This window comes from Bos javanicus, chromosome 4 (assembly GCF_032452875.1).
Source record: "Bos javanicus breed banteng chromosome 4, ARS-OSU_banteng_1.0, whole genome shotgun sequence".
Lineage (NCBI taxonomy): Eukaryota > Metazoa > Chordata > Mammalia > Artiodactyla > Bovidae > Bos > Bos javanicus.
Window position 1 is genome coordinate 77,368,553 of NC_083871.1, and position 16,826 is coordinate 77,385,378.

General features: G+C 58.9%; 1 protein-coding gene across 4 annotated transcripts; it reads right to left on the bottom strand.

Annotated features, from left to right (window-relative positions):
* Positions 1-293: 293 nt before the first annotated feature.
* ZMIZ2 (zinc finger MIZ-type containing 2) lies at positions 294-16,465 on the bottom strand. 4 transcript variants are annotated; one of them, XM_061414435.1, is made up of 20 exons: positions 16,389-16,465; positions 10,126-10,260; positions 9,848-9,962; positions 9,340-9,542; positions 8,909-9,101; positions 8,391-8,654; positions 8,065-8,241; positions 7,308-7,385; positions 6,945-7,113; positions 6,161-6,305; positions 5,873-6,083; positions 5,118-5,223; positions 4,749-4,906; positions 3,802-3,869; positions 3,469-3,537; positions 2,979-3,223; positions 2,305-2,474; positions 1,982-2,221; positions 1,634-1,669; positions 294-1,277 (listed from the first exon to the last, which is right to left on the bottom strand). In XM_061414435.1, the coding sequence occupies exons 2-20, from the start codon at positions 10,173-10,175 to the stop codon at positions 1,170-1,172; spliced, it is 2,805 nt and encodes a 934-aa protein (XP_061270419.1). In that variant the 5' UTR covers positions 10,176-10,260; positions 16,389-16,465; the 3' UTR covers positions 294-1,169. The 4 variants fall into 4 exon arrangements, with proteins under 4 accessions (XP_061270419.1, XP_061270418.1, XP_061270420.1 ...); XM_061414434.1 differs by lacking the exon at positions 16,389-16,465 and adding an exon at positions 16,046-16,134; XM_061414436.1 differs by lacking the exon at positions 16,389-16,465 and adding an exon at positions 10,590-11,277.
* Between the last annotated feature and the right edge of the window lie 361 nt (positions 16,466-16,826).

A 16,826-nucleotide genomic window follows, 5' to 3' on the forward strand; every position in this document is an offset into this window, starting at 1 on the left:
CAGTGAGCACACAGATGAACCAGTGTCCAGCTGGTCAGGCACTCAGACCCTGCTCCTTGGCCCCACAGCTGCTCCACGCCTGAGGCAAGCCCACACGGTGACGTGGTGGCAGATGTGTCTCCCAGCCCTGGTGACACTTCATAAATAGCTCTCTAGCCAGAGCCAACTTGGAAAATTCCAGGGACAAGGAAATTTACCGCGGGTTGCAAATAGCTGGGCCTTGCCTTAAGCAGGGAGCCCCGCCCATGTGTGGTAAGCAGGTTGAGCAGGAAGGAGGGACTTGGCAGGCCCACCACGAGGGAGTCCTTTAATAGAGACAGGCAGACAGGGGACACGACTTGGCCCTGCACCTAGAGTGTGGTGGCCCCTCCTCCCCCACCTGGCGTGGCCCCAGGGTGGACGTGGGAGGACAGGTGGATTTAAAAAACACTGTGGGACCAATTCTTCACTCGTACAGAAAAGGGCAACTTGGGGGGAACAGGCTGCTGGAGAATCTGCACATGGAGCTGAGTCTGAGCCCGACCGCCAGTAGGAGGGAGCCTGCTGCCCCCCACCCCTCCCAGCCTGCACATGGGTGAGGGCAGGAGCCCATGGAGACCCACGCTGCACAGAGGGACCAGCCACCCTACATCTATTAGTGTTTCTACACTATGTACACTATTGTGCTTTAGAGCCCCCCACCCCCAGCCTCAGCCTGAAGCCCCTGCCATAGCAGGTTGGGCGAGACTAGGCCCCAGGACAGAGTAACCCCCTCCTTGCTGGCCTAGGGCCAAACGGGTCATTGAAACAGAAAGGTCAACGCTGGACAAGATGCAGGCTGGTGGGAGCAAGTGGGGTGGGGGGCCTGGGTGAGGCTGGAGTTCAGGGGTGGTGGGTATGCATGAACCAGGCAGGGCTGGACAAGCATGGGCTGGTACAGATGGGGGCAGGGCTGGGCATCTCCTCAAAAACAGTTCTGCAGCTGCAAACTGGGCCAGTGAGAACCCTGCCCCAGGGCTCCGCTCCCAGCCAGTGCAGTGCGGCCTCCAGCAGCCAGGTGTCAGGGGCGGGTCCCAGCTCCAGGTGTACACGTTGGGAGGGCCGCTGGTGTCAGGTGGGGCTGGGCTGGAAAGAAGGGTGCGAGACATCGGTGGGCATGTCTCTGCCAGCCAGGTGGTCGACGGATAGGGTCAGTTGTTCTCGAAGAGAGAAAGCAGGTCATCGTTGCTGTTCGTGGGGAGGTCAGGTGGGCCCAGGTAGGACAGCAGCTCATCAGGGTTAGTCAGTTCTGGAAGCAGCTGGGGACAAAGCAAACCTGATAGCAGCTCTGGCCTCAGACCTGCCACATCATCCCAACCGGGTCCCCAGGCCCAGCCGGGAAGTGGGGTGCCCCCCCGCTAGCCTCCAACACAGGCTAGCACCAGAGCCCCTCAGTCTGCTCCTCACAGGGCCTCTTCCTGCCGAAGACTGCTCTGCAACCGGGAATCACTTTTGTTAAGCTGTCCAAGGGCAACATGGAACACCCCGGCCCGTGAGGGGTCCTGAACACGAACAGCATGAATGCAGAAGGTAGAATTTTCTGCTTTGAGCTGTGCTTTCCACATTTTTTCACACTGAACTTTGTATTCATTTATCAGGATGGAGGGACAATCACCTGTCTTTTATGCACTGGTTCTGGCTCGCACACCACCTGTGAGTCAGACAAGTCAAGTCAGACCCTTGTATCACTGGCCACAAGCCAAGTCTTCCCGGGGACTCTGCATGTGCCATGTTGGCGCGCAGGTCCCGAGAACCAGATGCCTGGACACAATCACCCCACAGCTACTCTGGACACCTGACACTCAACAACAATGCTGGCATCACCCAGCCAGCTCTCCCCGTCTGGAAGCCATGGAGGAGTCACTGTCTTTCCTTCTGTGAAGTGCACGGACCCTGGGGACAACAGATAAGCACCCCCGATCCCCAGCTCCAAGTGCTCCCCAGCACAGGACCCAGTACTCACCTCCAGAGCCGGTTCCGGGGCCTCCCCTGCCCCAGACACGGGGGGCCCCATCATGCCTGTGGCAGCACTGAAGGCCAGCTCGCTGAGAGGCCCCGAGTTCACTGGGCCCAGAGCTGGCCGGGATGCTGGGGGAGGGTTTGGATGATGCAGCTGGGGCCCTGGGGGGCCTCCAAGGTTAGGGGCGTGCAGCCCTGGGGGCCCGGGGTTATGGGCTGGGTCCAGGTGACCTGCTGGTGCCATCTGAGGAGGAGAGAATAACCTAGTAAAACGGCTTGAGGGCTCCCTGGGGGGACACCTGCACAGCCCCTCGACTTGACACTGACCTGGCCTGGGAGGCAGGGGCCGGACTTCTCTGGCGTCAGGAGGTTGCTGGGGATGTCGGGTTGATAGGAGACAGGCGGAGGCCCTGGGGTGAACTCAGTCAGGGTTGGGGTGCTGGGTGTGGTGGGTGGGAAGGATTCGGGGAAGGTCCCGGGTCCCAAGAAGCTGGAACCTGAGAGAGGAGAGCCAGGTCCAGGTGAGGGCAGGGGGCTCACGCTGGCCAAGCCACAAGGGCAGACTGGCCACAGCACGGGTGGGACTCACTGCGCTCGCCCAGAGGATGTTGGCCTTTATGGAAGTTGCTACTTGGGCAAGGGCATTTCTTCTCGTTGCTGCTGGGGGAAGTGGTCATGACACTGCCAGGAGGCTGTGAGGGGACAGGAATGGGACCCACCACACCCAGATACTCCCACCCGCAGGCCTGGATGGGGCTGGTCTGGAAGTGTGCCAACACAGACCTCTGTTCCAAACCTCTGGAGAGGTGGGCACAGCCACAGCCCGGGCCCTGCTGCCGCCCATCCCCCACACCCAGCTGGGCATCTGTACCCCCAAGTCCCCAACCAGGCCCCCAGGCTTGTGGCCCTCAGAGCAATGCATTCACAGGCGGCAGACTGGTGGGAGAGGCTGGATCATCACCCAGGGGCCTAATTTTCCAGGGCGAGTCCCCTGTACTCACCCTGGCCAGGGTAGTCGCCAGGGGCCGGGGCTGAGGGGGGTTGCAGGGGGGTGAAGGGCGTGGCACCCGGGCCCAGGGCAGCGATCATCTCCATCACGCTGGGCATGAGCATGTGGGCAGGGCTCACAGTGCGGCAGCGCTTCAGCACTGGCCCATCTGGCTCTTCCTTGACGTGTAAGTCAGGCTTCACCGGCACCGGCTTCCAGCTGCACGTGGGGTCGATGGTGATCTCCTCGAAGTCAGAGCTGGGCGGGCACAGCGGGGCTGGTTACCAGCTGCCGTGCCGTCTCTCCCGGACCTGCACTGTTCCTAGGCCAACCTTCCACTCAAATGCTTGTGGCCGCCCAGCACGCTCCACGTGCCTGTGGCACCCAAGTTGGACGTGGATTCCGTCCACGGCCTGGAGCCGAGGCTGCTCCATGCTGAATCAGCACGGGGTGTCTCCCCGCCTGTCCCAGGGCTGCCCTCTGGGGCTGTAGGAAAGACTTACTTCTGAATGTAAATGAGAATGCCCAGCATGTACTGGTCCACCTCCAGGCCCTCCAGCAACGCCGTCTTGCTGTAGAAAACCAAGGGGACACAGCTCAGAAGGCTGGCCCGATCTCACCTGGGGCACGGGACCCATCACATCTCCACCCCCCGTGTGAGATGACCCTGCGTGAGGTCACTGCCTCGAGCAGCACCTTCCTTCCAGGCCTGTACTGTGAGCCCCACATCTGGGGCAGGCACTTCTCAGTGCTGATGGAAGGAAATGACTGTTAATAGTCCCTAAGGACGTGCCACCCACCCCCAGAGCCACGGGGACCATCTCTGACACACTCACTTGCACACGGGGCACCTCCAGGTCCCTCGCTCACAGTTAAGCTGTAAATAGGACTCCAGGTCAAAGCACTGCAGAGAAAGGGGAGACAGTTACTCACACTGGGGCTGGGGGTAACCCAGCCATGCCCTGCGAGCCAGCCCTGCAGTTCCAGGGACGTGGGGCTTATTTACTGCATGTTTGAGAAGGTGCATGTGCCAGGCTTTCACCATGGCACCATCCTCATGTAAGAGATAGGATGCCTACGGAGCCTTCATGGGAATGACGTGTGGCCAAAGCAAGAATTGGCCAACCGTGCTGATAGGGAACAACCTCCATGACGTACAGCGATGGGTATACTGCTTATGTAACCAAAAGGTGGGGAGTGAGGGGGAGGGTGCGGGTACTTGTCTACCCACAGTGTTTCTGCAGAAAGAATCTGAGGTGCTGCTCCTGGGGGCAAGGCAGGGAGCAGACTGTGCCCTGCATCCCCAATGCTGTTTGAAATTGGAGCCCCAGGACTTCCCTGGTGGTCCAGGTGGGGCCATGCTCTCAATACAGGGGGCCTGGGTTTGATTCCCAGTCAGGGCACTCTATCTCACATGTTGCAACTCAGAGTTCACGTGCTGCAACTAAAGATTCTGCCCATAGTAACTGAAAGATCCCACATGGCCGCAACAAAGACTGAAGACCTGCACGCCACAACTAAGACGCAGTGCACCCAAGTAAGTAAATAAAAGAGTAAATGAGTAAAATGAGCCCCAAGAACCCAGTAAAACGGCTGTTATCCTTAGGATAATATTAGAAGAAACAAAAGCCCAGCCTGAGGGAAGAGGGCAGGGGAGCCAGGCCGCCTGTCCACTGGCTGGCCTGCCCTGCCGCCCACTAGCTGAGGTGCTCAGAGGCCACATCTGCCAAAAACAGTTAAACGGCAGCAAAATCTTTGGAAAAGCGCTGTGGTGACCACCCACCTGTATGTGGCGACAGTCGTGGCCCCGGGCAGGGAGCTGGATCCTGCGGAAGGTGATGGGGCACTTGAGGGCCACCTTGATGGCTGTCTGCTCCACCCCATCCTCTCCGTTGGGCCCTGGGGTGCCAGGGATGGTTCCGCTGCTGAAATTCCGCTTTACTGACACCAACAGGGGAAAGCAGGATGTGAGCAGGGGCAGCCAAGCAGGACTAGGCCACTGCTAGCTCAGCACCTCTGAGGGCCATTCTGGGACTGACCGCTACCCTCTGCACGGAGCCCCCGACCCAGAGGAGACAGCCTTGTCTAACATGTGGACGTGCCAGGTGTGGCAGTGGCCCCAGCAGGGCTGAGGAGCACGAGGGCCACTCACTCTTGGTGATGCAGTGCTCCGCGGGCAGGAGGCGCTTCTTGAGTAGGCCCTGCAGCACTGAGCGGACGGACGGCCGATGCACCAGCTGCAGCACGAAGAGGTGGGACTGCAACGGGAGGATGTGGTCGGCGGGGTGCGGCCCGGGGAGGCTATGTGCTGGCCCACTCTCTCTCACAGCTAATGCACAGGCAGGCTACTGCCGCGCCTCCCGGGCAGTCAGGAGCCCACACCCACAGCTATCGGTGAAGCTCACTGTGTGTCTGCACCAGTGTTCAACCAGGGCCTCTCTGTTGAAACACAATTATTCGAGAGGCCCCCGAGTGCACCCTGCCTACAGCATCCATTGGTATCCTATGCTGGGTCCACGTGATAACACCCTAGGCCCACAGGGCTGCATTAGGGCTGCCTTGCCTCTGCTCCCTCCCACCTAAGCTGATCAGAGCTGCGCATCTAAGTGCCTCTTCTAGTGCTGCATCTGGAGCTGCCGGAACCCAGATGACTCCTTCAGGGTCAGCTGGGACTCGGGACTTTGTGAGCTTCTTCCAGGAAAGAGGCAAGCTTAGCTTGCTTCTCTTACATAATTAACATTTGAAGCTTACACGAGCATCAAATCTAGTTACTGAACCTAACCGGAAAGCTGCCAGGACATTTTTAACTGAGACCCTTTTCTCAAAGGCCCATCACGGGAAGGAGGAGAGCCAGTGCCATCTTCTTCAGTGATGACGGCCCCACCCTGCCCTGCTACGGGCACTCACGCAGCAGCAGGCGGTGACAGTGATCTGGATGGTGTTGCGGCCCGGCTGGCACACGTGCTTCAGGTAAAGGGGCTTGTGGGAGGTCTTGTTGTCGCCGCGCTCGATGGTGAGCGGGGTGGCGTTGACGCTGACCTGCACAGAGGCTGGCCAGTTGGTGTTCATCTGCCGGTCCTCGTGGTGGTAGCACTTGAACTGCAGCTCCAAGTCAGGCCTGCATGGGGAGGACGGACGCTGAGAGTCAGAGGGCGGCAGGTGGGGCCGCAAGCCGTGGGGCAGGCGTCCGCTCACCTCAGCATCAGGGTCTTGTAGACGGAGTCTCGGAGCTGGAAGGCATGGTTGCTCACCGCCAGATTGTGCTGCAGGCGGAAGGGCTCCAGGACAACCCCATCCCGCACAGGGAAGGTCAGCCGCAGCTCGTCACAGGGGCCGCTGCCTGGAAGCAGGCCACGCAGGTGTGAGCAGGCCACCGGCCCTTGATGGCCACCAGGCCAGGTAGCCTGCCCCTGCCCCCATCATGGGGCCCATGGTGGAGGGGAGTGTGGCCCCTCGTCCCCTCCCATGGGGCTGGGGCTTAGGACAGCATCTCTCCTAGGACTCTGGGCTCAGCCTTCACCTCCAACGAAACAGGATCTTGGTGTCCTGCCATTCTTCCCTGCCTCAGTCACCTGGCCCAGTGATCCCTGCATCATGACTCTCGGAGAACACGCTCCCCACCCAAAAAGGTGGCGCTTCTGGTGCTTTCAGAGGGAGCAGGAGGCAGAAGAGGTATGAACGGGCCACCTGCCACCACCCCGGTGCTCAAGTCGGGGTTTTAAGACCCCCGTTGCTGCTGCTGCAGTGGTCTCCCAGATATCAGGAGTGGGCTTCTGGGGGCCCATACATACCCTGGAACCACACCCAAAACTTTGGGTACATGGCTATTTTTCTAGAGAGGTGATCTACACCTCAAATGGATTTGCAAAGAGCTCCATTAACAGAAAATAAAGGTGAAGCCCTCCCCTCACCCCTCAAGTTCTCTGCAGGACTCTCCAGAGCCTCCTGCCCACCTGTCCTGAGAGCAGACCTCACTCACCAGGTGGCGATGGATGTAAGTTGCTCACACTGGGCTTGAGGTCAGGCAGGAAGGGAGACTTGACCTCCTGGCTGGTAGACATGTAGGGGATGGTGCTGCCGGGGGTCATGGGTGGTGTGGGGCTCCCGGGCAGTGGGGAGCTGGGGTAGCCAGGGATGGAACGAGCCGGCTGTGGGGTAGAGCAAACAGCAGAGGTGGACTAGTAAGGGGGTGCTTATTCCTGGAGCACCCGCCGGGAACGGTCAGGGATGGGGGCAGCCCCAGGGGGGCTTGGTTGGGCCTCCACACGTCCTCCTGCTTGAGTGCCCTCTCTCCCTGCACCCACCCCGTGAGCCTCCCGCCCGCTTGCCCATCTGGCCATACCCCATTCAGGCCAGGCTGGCTGTAGCTGATGCTGCCCCCGTTGAAGCTGGCACCCTGCCCGTTGAACTGTTCTGCAGGCTGCAGGAGAGAAAACCGCGTGAGCCTGGGGCTGCCGCCTGCCTCTGAGCAGGGCCTGGAACTGACCCTAGGAGAGGGCTGGGGACAAGGGAACTCGGCACATGCATGGGTGGGTGTTGGCCTTTTTTCTTCTTTATACACTTTTTGGGTTTTCCAAATAATCTACAGGGAGCACACACAGACGTCATAATTTACAGAATTACCACTACAGAAAAAGAGCTGACCCCACACATCAGAGGGATTTACAGGGAAGCCACAGAGGCTGAAAGGACATAGGTACTCACATCTCCTCGCCCTTCTCCAGCAGCACCTCTGTCACTCAGGCCCTTCCTGACCCCTCTGCCTGTCCCCTCGCTGGGCTACTTGGCAGCAAGCTGAGGGAATGGGGACACTTTTCCCTAAAGTGGCTTGGTACTTGCCTGATGCTCCGTGCTATTCCCTATACCATATCTCACGGTGTAGGAGCCTCTCAGAGAGGCTCCTTTCAAACCTGAACGCCTGTCCTGGGAGCTGCCCTACACTGGTCAGGACCCCTGTGAAGCTCGTGGCTGCCTGGTCACCTGAGCACTCTGGGGCCCACTCCCTAGCTGGCCCTGGCTGCCTCAAGGTCTGTCTGTGTCCCACAGTGCTGGGCGTGGGGCCAGCCAGGGTCACAGAGGCGGGGGTGAACCGGCCCTACCTTGTAGTGTGGTCCCGCAGGGCTGGCGGTGGACAGGGATGGGCTCGCGCCCTGCTGCAGGGGCAGCCTGTGCCCGGGGTAGGAGGATGGGGCAGGGGGCTGCCCAGGGCCAGGTACATACTGGGTGGCACCAGGCGTATACTGGCCTCCTGGCAGGTACTGCTGCCCAGGGTACACCTGAAGAAGGAAGAGGCAAAATGCCAAGAAGAGGTGTCGGGGAAGCCGGTTCCCACAAGGGACGATGGTGTCCCTCATCAAGCATGGCCAGTTCTCTCACATACAATGGCTCTGATGGCCCTCGTGGGGAGGGAAGCCCAGCTACTCACCTCGCCCGAGTAGGCTCTCTTGACACCCTGTCGGGGCAGCGGCTGGGCCTGGGGGGGGCCCGGGTACCCTTGCTGGGGCAGGCGCTGCCCTGCATAGAGGGGCGCCATGCCCACTGCCCGGGTGGAGTTCATGCCCATGGAGCTCATGCTGGAGGGGCCCATCAGCCCTCCCACGCTGGCTGGGTTCATGCTGCTGGGCACGCTGGGCCCTCGGGGACCACCGTGCTGCAAGAACTGGCTGTTAAAAGACTGTCCAGCCCCCATCTGGGAAAAGAAGACAAGAACCATCCAGACCTTATCCACCAGTGTGGGCGCCACCCCCAAGCCCACCCCTTGCAGGCAGGCTGTCCCCAGCCCGGGTCCTCTCCCCTCAGCTCCCCACTCCTTTCCTGTCTCATCTTCATCACTCCTGGAATACAGCCTGCACGTCCCCAAGCCCTCCACCCTGGTTGCCTGACAGGCGCCCGTCTTCTGGGCCAGCACACATGGGCCACACAGGAGAAGCTGCGGGGCCTCACCGCTCCGTACTGGCTCAGCTCCTGACTCTGCTTCTCCTGGAGGGCGGCCACGGTGGCCGTGGCTGTGGCGGTGGCCGTGGCGGCGGCAGCAGCCACTGCAGCAGCCGCCGCTGCTTGAGTGAAGTCGGTGGATGGCCGTGTGGCGTGTGAGGGGAGGCCCAGGCCCCCCGGACCCCCTGGGCCACCTGCATACCTGCAAGAGACAGACGGCTCAGCTCAGAGGCACTTCCCTGGCCTCTCCTTGGGGGCACATGGCACCTATGGGGAGCCCCATTTTTTCCCAGACACCCCATCATTAGCTCGGGAGCTGGCAGAAGCAGCAGAGTCATAGTAACTCCTGACCACACAGTTCCCTGGTGCCCACCAAGCAAGAAGCATCGCCCCCCAGAGGGCTCCTGGCACACCTGCCAGGGGAGGAGGGCCCTGCTTACCCGGTAGTGAAGCCAGGGCCCCCGGGGTAGACCCCACGGCCATACACCCCTTGTGGCACGTAGCCCTTGTTGGCACCACCCTCACCGAATGCCTGCTGTCCGAGGCACTGTGGGGAGCTCAGGGCGGAGCTGCCGCCTGCCATGCCGGGCATCACGGAGCTGCCGGGGGGGCTCCCTGCAGGGCCCATGGGGTTCCCCAAAACCTACAAGGAACCAAGAATCACTAAAGGAGACCATGCAAACAACCTGCTTCGTGCAGTGGTTCTAAAGTGGTGGAAAGAAGAGGCCTGGCAGGTGAGGAGGTGGAGGTGGGGGCAGAGGGGAGGGGTGGTCCAGAGGGGTCATGGGGAGCTGTGCACACGTCCGGGTGTGGAGGCCAGGATCCCATGCCATGCATGAAAGAGCTAGTCTCTGAGGACGTGGGAGACTCAAGAAGTCCTAGCTCCACGCCTCCAAGACCTAAGCTGGGCACTGACGCCTCCCAGGGTGGGGCCAGGGCTGGGCTCACCTGGCTCTGTGCTGCGTTGCCAACTCCCCACACGGTTGTGACCACAGACAGTGATCCTGCTGGCTGAGTGGCACTCTGTTGCCAAGGCACCGCCTCATATGCGAATGGACCATCACTGCACAGAGAGGCACAGGTGGAGAGCCTGGGTCAGGAGGCCTCAGGTGCCAAGAACCCCACCGGGGAGGATCTGAAGGCTGAGAGCAGCAGGGTCCCACTCTACCACCACCTTCCCACGTTCTGAGGCCTAAGAGGGGAGGGCAGCCGGAGCCCCCACTCACCTGTGTGGTGCGGGGGGCAGGGCAGGTTTCATGGGGTTCATGGGGTTCATTGGCTTGGGAACAGCCTGAAGGCCAGGTCTGCAGGAGGCAGGAAGCGGCCCTCACCGGTGCTCACGTGAGACTTGGCTGCTCTGGCTGCAGGGACAAGGGGGACGGAAGTGCGTGGAGACGCACCTGGGAGAACCAAGCCCTGTCCTGCCTCTGCTCTGGAAGGTAGGGAGGGTGACGGGGACCTGGGGGCCCACTCGGCATGCGGGGGGAGCAGTCAGGCCACCCTGGCATTGGCCCGACCTTACACTGCCCACCCTGGCAAACCTCTGCTCGCACCACCCCTCTACATCTAGCCCAGAAGCTAGCATTAGCCCTTGCTGGTCAGGCCCTGCCACCACGAGCCCCTGGAATACCTTTGGAAGATGGAAGAAGGCTTTCTGATCCCCAAAACCTTCCACATTCCCCCTCCCTACCTGAAGGCGTGGATACACATAAAAGCCAGGGAGCATTCAGGACCCAACTGTCAGAATCCACCCCGGCTCCTCTGCTCCAACCACACACAAGGCCCCAGGGTGGAGGGCAAGGCCAGAAGCACACAGGGGGCCAACATGAGGCACTACCCCGCCCCATGGTGGGCAGGCCCTCCAGATGCCAGAGTCACAGGGTCAGCTATCCTCCAGCCAGATTGGGGGCTGGGGGTGTGTGTGTGGGGGACGCCTGCTGGAACTTGGTGTGGGGTCAGCAGCTCATCCTTGGCTGGCAGCGCCCCTACCCCAGGGCAGAAGAAGGGTGACATGTGCCCACTCCCTCATTCTGAGGCCAAGGGGGCTGCCTGGGGCAGACCTGACCCCTACAGATTGCCTGACATCCTGGGTGATGATGCAACAAAGCAGGGACGCACACACAGCACAGTGGACAGAGGGCTGGTGGTGACCCAGTGGACACTCATGGAACTTGTGTGCCAATGCTGGAAAGGGGGGATGCTTCCCCCCACCATGTGGGGCCAGCTCTCTTCCACTTAGCACCTCAGAAAACCAGCGAAGCAGTGGTTGGCTTCTCCTCCAGGCTGCCAACGCCTTCAGACACCACCACAAGCAAACCCTTCACCTACCAGGCTGAGGGCCCTTGCTGGCACTCCCAGGGCCACTTACACACACACACACACACACACACACACACACACACACACACACACACTACACTTGCAGAGGTTCAGTCTGGCCTCCTCAGAACTCATACAGAAGCGAGCGGGCAGCCCTGGGACTCACTCAAGCCCAGAGCTCACACTCCGTCCAGGCCCCCCACAGAGCACTGGGGTAAGCAGGTCCCGGAACTGGGAGGGGAGGTGATGGATTAGACAAGCAGAGGAAAGAGGCATCTGGTGGGCTTGTCCACCTCATACCTGACCCTGCCCCCCTTCCCTATGGTCCTCCCCAGAGGAGTCAAGCTCCAGACCATGTGACAACCAGGAAGCAGAGGCCAAAAAAGCAAGGGGCTGGTGGCTCCAGAAGGCTCAGGGGTCGCTGGACTTGGGTCTGGGAGCCAGAATCACCCAGCCAGGCAGGGGAAGGCTGGTGGTCCCCAGTGGGGGCAACCACCAGGATGGTGACACTGTAATGAGGGATGGGGGGAGCTGCCAAAAGACAGAAACTCCCCCCAGACCTGCTGAGTGGGGCCTGGAGCAATATATGGGGTTTTCAGGACTTAGAACATAGGCAGGCTACTCTAGACTGTGGTGTTGGCAGGGGGATTGACTCAGAGGTTAACAGAACAAACTAGGCAACTCAATAGAGACCCACGCAAACATACCCAATGGACAAAGTTTTTGACAAAGATGCAAAAAGGAGAAAAGACAGTATTTTCAACAAATGGTGCCGGACCTACTGGACATGCAAATGCAAAAGACAAACATAAACCAAAAAAACCCCCTAAACTTAGAAATTAACTTGAAGTGGGTCATAGATTTTAAACATATAGCACAAAATCATAAGAACTTTCTTAGGTTTGACACCAAAAGCATGATTCATAAAAGGAAAAATTGAATATTTCTGTTCTGTGAAAGACCCCACAAAGAGGATGAAGAGATAAGTTACAGACTGGAAGAAATATCTGCAAGCCACACATCTGACAAAGGACAAGTATCTAGAATGTATAAAGAACTCTCAAAACACAAAAGTTAAAATTAGAAGACAGGCAAAAGATATGGAGACATTTCACCAAAGAGGATGTACAGATGGCAAATAAACATCCGAAAAGATGTTCACCACCACTGGCCATCAGAGAAATGCAAATTAAAACCACACCGAGGTATCGCTACACACCTACCACGATGGCTAAAACAAAAAAAACAGTGTGATTTCCCTGGTGGTTCAGTGGCTAAGACTCTGCATTCCCAATGCAGGGGGCCTGGGTTGGATCCCTGGTCAGGGAACTAGATCCCACATGCTGCAAAGATCCCACATGCCACAATTAAGACCTGTCACAGCCAACAACAAAAAAAGTGACACCATCAAATGCTGGCTAGGAGAAATTGGGTCTCTCATGCATGGGTGGTAGGAATATAAAATGGTACAGCCACTCTGAAAAATGATTTGGTAGTTTCTTATAAAACAAAGCATGCAGCTACTAGACAACCAGGGCTTCCCTGGTAGCTCAGATGGTAAGACTCCTCCTGCAATGAAGGAGACTTGGGTTTGATCCCTGGGTTGGGAAGATCCTCTGGAGGAAGGCATGGCAACCAGTATTCTTGCCTGGAGAATCCCCACGGACAGAGAAGCCTGGTGGGCTACAGTCAATGGGGTCGCAAAGAGTCAGACACGACTGAGTGACTAAGCACATAGCACACTATACAACTTAGCAACTGTATTCCTGAACATTTATCTCAGAGAAGAGTAAACCTAGGTTCACACAAAAATCTGTATGTGAATATTTATACAGTTTTATTCCTAATAGCCAAAGAATGGAAACGCAGATATCCTTCAATGGTGAAGAGTTAACCAACTGTGAGCCTGGAGGCATAAAAAGGTAGGGCTACTGATACAGGCACCAACCTGCAGGAATCTCCAGAGAACCATGCTGCGTGGAAAAAGCCAGTCCCCAAAGGTTACACATTTTATGATTCCCTTTACATAACATCCTTGAAATGACGGAATTACACAAATGGAGAGCACACGGGTGGCGGCCAGGGGTTAAACATGGGGAGCAGGGAAGCGAAGCCAATGGGAATATAGAAGGTGGGCATGGAATATCTGTATCAACTGTATTGATGGAGTTGTACTCTCCAGTGATGTTGTGCTACACTTTTACAAGATGTTACCACTAGGGAAACCCAGTAAAAGATACAGAGCTCTCTGTGTTATTTCTTGTAACATTTTAAGAATCTATAATTCTCTCAAACTACAAATTTAGTTAATGTACAAACACCACCAGCTCTATCTCTCCACAGAGATGCTCTGGGCCATCATTTCCCACACTAAAGCTGGCTGGATTGGCCAGGCCCACTTTGCTGTCCCAAAGGGAAGAGCAGGAAGAAGACAGGGCCCCCTGGCCCGGGTCAGAGTCCCAGGGCAGGCTGTGTTAGTTCACAACTGCAGCTTCTCCAACGGCAGCTCACCAGAACTCAGCCCCACTTTGAGTTCAGAGGGTGGAGTGAGGCCAAAGACTTGCATTTCCAGTAAGTTTGCAGGTGCTGCTGCTGGTACCACAGTTTGAAAGCCCCGGAGAGCTGGGGAGGAGGGGGGACAGGGCAGGTGCAGGGCGGGGGCCCCTGTGGAGGCTGCTGGTCTGGGGCCCAGTGCAGCTTCCTATATCACGTGAGTCTGGGGAATTCCACCCCTATGACTTCTCTGCTGTGGACAAGACCACAGACATTTCCAGTTCCCCCCGCCCCCGAGCTTACTGAGCGGGGGCAGTGACTTCCTGCCAAGCTCCTGAACCAAGTCAGCTCTCTTCCCTGACAAGCCCCAAACTCTCCAGGTTGGGGACTGGGGGACCCTCTGCTCCTGACAAAGGGAGAGAGATGTGGTGTGAGTGCAGACCCTCCTCCCACCTCCTGGCCGTCAGAGGAAGAGTTAAGAAGGAGTCTGGGTGTGTGCAAGGCCAGGGCCAGCCTCTGGTGGCTTCCTGCTGGTGGGGGGCTTTCCCTGTACATCAGCTCTCACTGGAAGCCAGGACCTTGGCAGAAAGCCCTGGTGTGATGTCAGTCTAGAAGGCCACATGGCTTTCGGGGGGTCAGATCACATTTTTCTCCAGTAAAAGAGCTACAGACAACTCACTTCTCACACCCCCCTTTCCCAGGACCTCAGAGCATCCGCACTGCTGTCTCCAAAGGCAGATGTTACCATGGGTCAACCTCTTCTGCCCTCACTCCATGCTCCTATGCCATGGAGCATAGGCACCCAGCAGCAGCACGCCTCACAACCACCCACCAGACCCCAGGAGGGCAGTGCCAACACAGTCATAGAGCCGGGACTCGCTGCCTCCTCCAGAACAGGGAATCCACAGTTACCGGTGACAGGCCCCAAACAGAGGAACACTGGAGTCAAACAGACTCAGAGAAGGGAAACTAACAGCTCAAGAGTCCCGGGAGGACATATAAGTGGGGGGCTCACATGCTCAAGTGGCTGAAGTCCTGCCCCTCGACTTGGAAGGCCACACACTGACTGGCTGAAGTGTTCAGAGTTCATTCAAATTGCCCAGGAAGGAGCTCTGCTCAACGGCCCAGGTGTGGGAAATTCCAGAGAACAGCTGAAGAGCTGCCCTGCCCTGAGCCTCAGTTTACAATGTGGAAAATGGGTATGTGGTGGCCACTCTAGGACCAAGAGAGGGGAGGACACATGACCCCCTTTAAATCATCAGCCCCGGCTCCCATCCTGGATCCAAGGGCTAGCGGACACTCCATGCGGAGGCCTGGCTGCCTCTGGAGATCAATCCTATGATCGGGAGTCCTCCCCAGGTACATCCTACCAGTCCTTCTGAATCTGTCTCTCATTATCTCACCTTTCTCTTTCCAGCCAGGAGCCACCCTCTGGGTGTGACAAGTCCCCAAGGCCAGTACTCACTGGGTGAGGTTAGGAATCCTTCACCTATCCTGTTACCTCTGTCTAGCTTCTTCAAGGGAAGCCCTCTGGTTCCAGTGTGACAGGATTTGGTGGGTGAGTCTGTGATCGCCCTATCAACTGTCTTACAGATTGAGTCACATGTTCTGTGTATTTCCCTGTGAAATCTTCTGAGATAATACAAATGACTTAAATACATCACCATGGATATTCCGCAACTATCAGGAAGAGAGTACAGGGAACACGACGTAGGGGAGCAGGTCTAGGGGAGGCAAGGAACGTTCGGAGGAGCAGGGTAGGGGGGTACAGGGCAGCGGGGAGCAGATGGGGGAGGCTAGGGTAGGACACCCCTAGGAGGGAAGGCTGGACACGGTCCCGCCTGAGCTTCAGTATGTCCTGTTGGGAAAACAGTATTTCCACCAAAATCTCGGCTGGGGGCTGAAATGTTAGGGTCGCCAGCCCCAGAGCACACCTTCGCGGGTCTCACATCGCGTGCCAACGGCACGCACGGCCCGGAGGGGCCCTAAAGGTGAGCCTTCAGGCCACAGCGCAGAAAGGAGGGAGCGGGGCCAGTTTGGGTGAGGGCCCGTGTGAGGCTCCTGCCCAGACACCTTGGGCGCTTGGACGGATTCCGGCCAGCCGCAACAAAGGCTCAGGTGAGGGGTCGCCTCGGCGCGCAGCGGGCCAGTCGGCCCAGGACCACGACGCACGCGCCGCAGGTGCGGCAGGTGGGCGGCAGGGCCGGCTCCAGCCCCGTCGGGGCCCCGCCGAGGCGATGCAGCGCCGGGCCCGGGGACGCCGCACCTGCCGCCTCCCGCACCTGCCGCACCTGCCGCCCCCGCCGCCCGCACCTGCCCGCCTGGTCCGCTCACCTCCTCGCCGCCCGGCCCGGCCCCTCGCCGCTGCGGCCCCCGGTCCGTGCTGCTCCATGCGCTCAGCCCGCCCTCAGCGCCGCCCGCCGCCCCGGGGCTGCCGCCGCCCGCGCCATCGCGCCGCCGCCCGCTCCGAGGGCACAATGGAGCCGCCGAGTCGCTCATGCATATGCATGACGCCGCGCGCCGGCCCCGCCCCCAGGCCAGAGCAGTGGAGCCCCGAGACAGCGTTCGGGCGCGGGTGGCCGCGGGCCTGCGCAAGCTAGGGCGGCTGGCCGGCCAGGAGCGGGGCAGGGAGGGAGGACGGCTTGGGGATGACCTGCGCTCCCCGCCCCTTCCACACCTTTCCAGGCGCAGCGTCTGCGGAGTCACCAGCGCTTGCTCTCCGCTCTCTGCCGGGGCGGAGCAGAGGAGGCGGGGCCTGAAAGAGGGCGGATCCAGGAGGAGGGGTGGAACCGGGCGGGTGGGAGGCGGGGCCTGGAAGAGGGCGGAGTCTTGTCGGAGGCCGGGTCTGCGGAGGTGACCCCTTGTCAATGGGCCACTTCTGGGAAGTGTCTTGTAGGAAAAACCACGCGGAATCACACAACGCATTCTCCTCACTGTTCTCTCATCTTCCTAGAGTGCGTCCTGTTGAAACATTGTTAGTCACTCGACTTCTAGCCAGATGAAGCAACCTCTCTGGTGGGTTGGCATCTCTATATGCTATTATCAGTCTTTAAGTTATTCTCGACTATTATCTACCTTTCCTTTAGGAAGACCACATTCTCCTGATTACCCACTT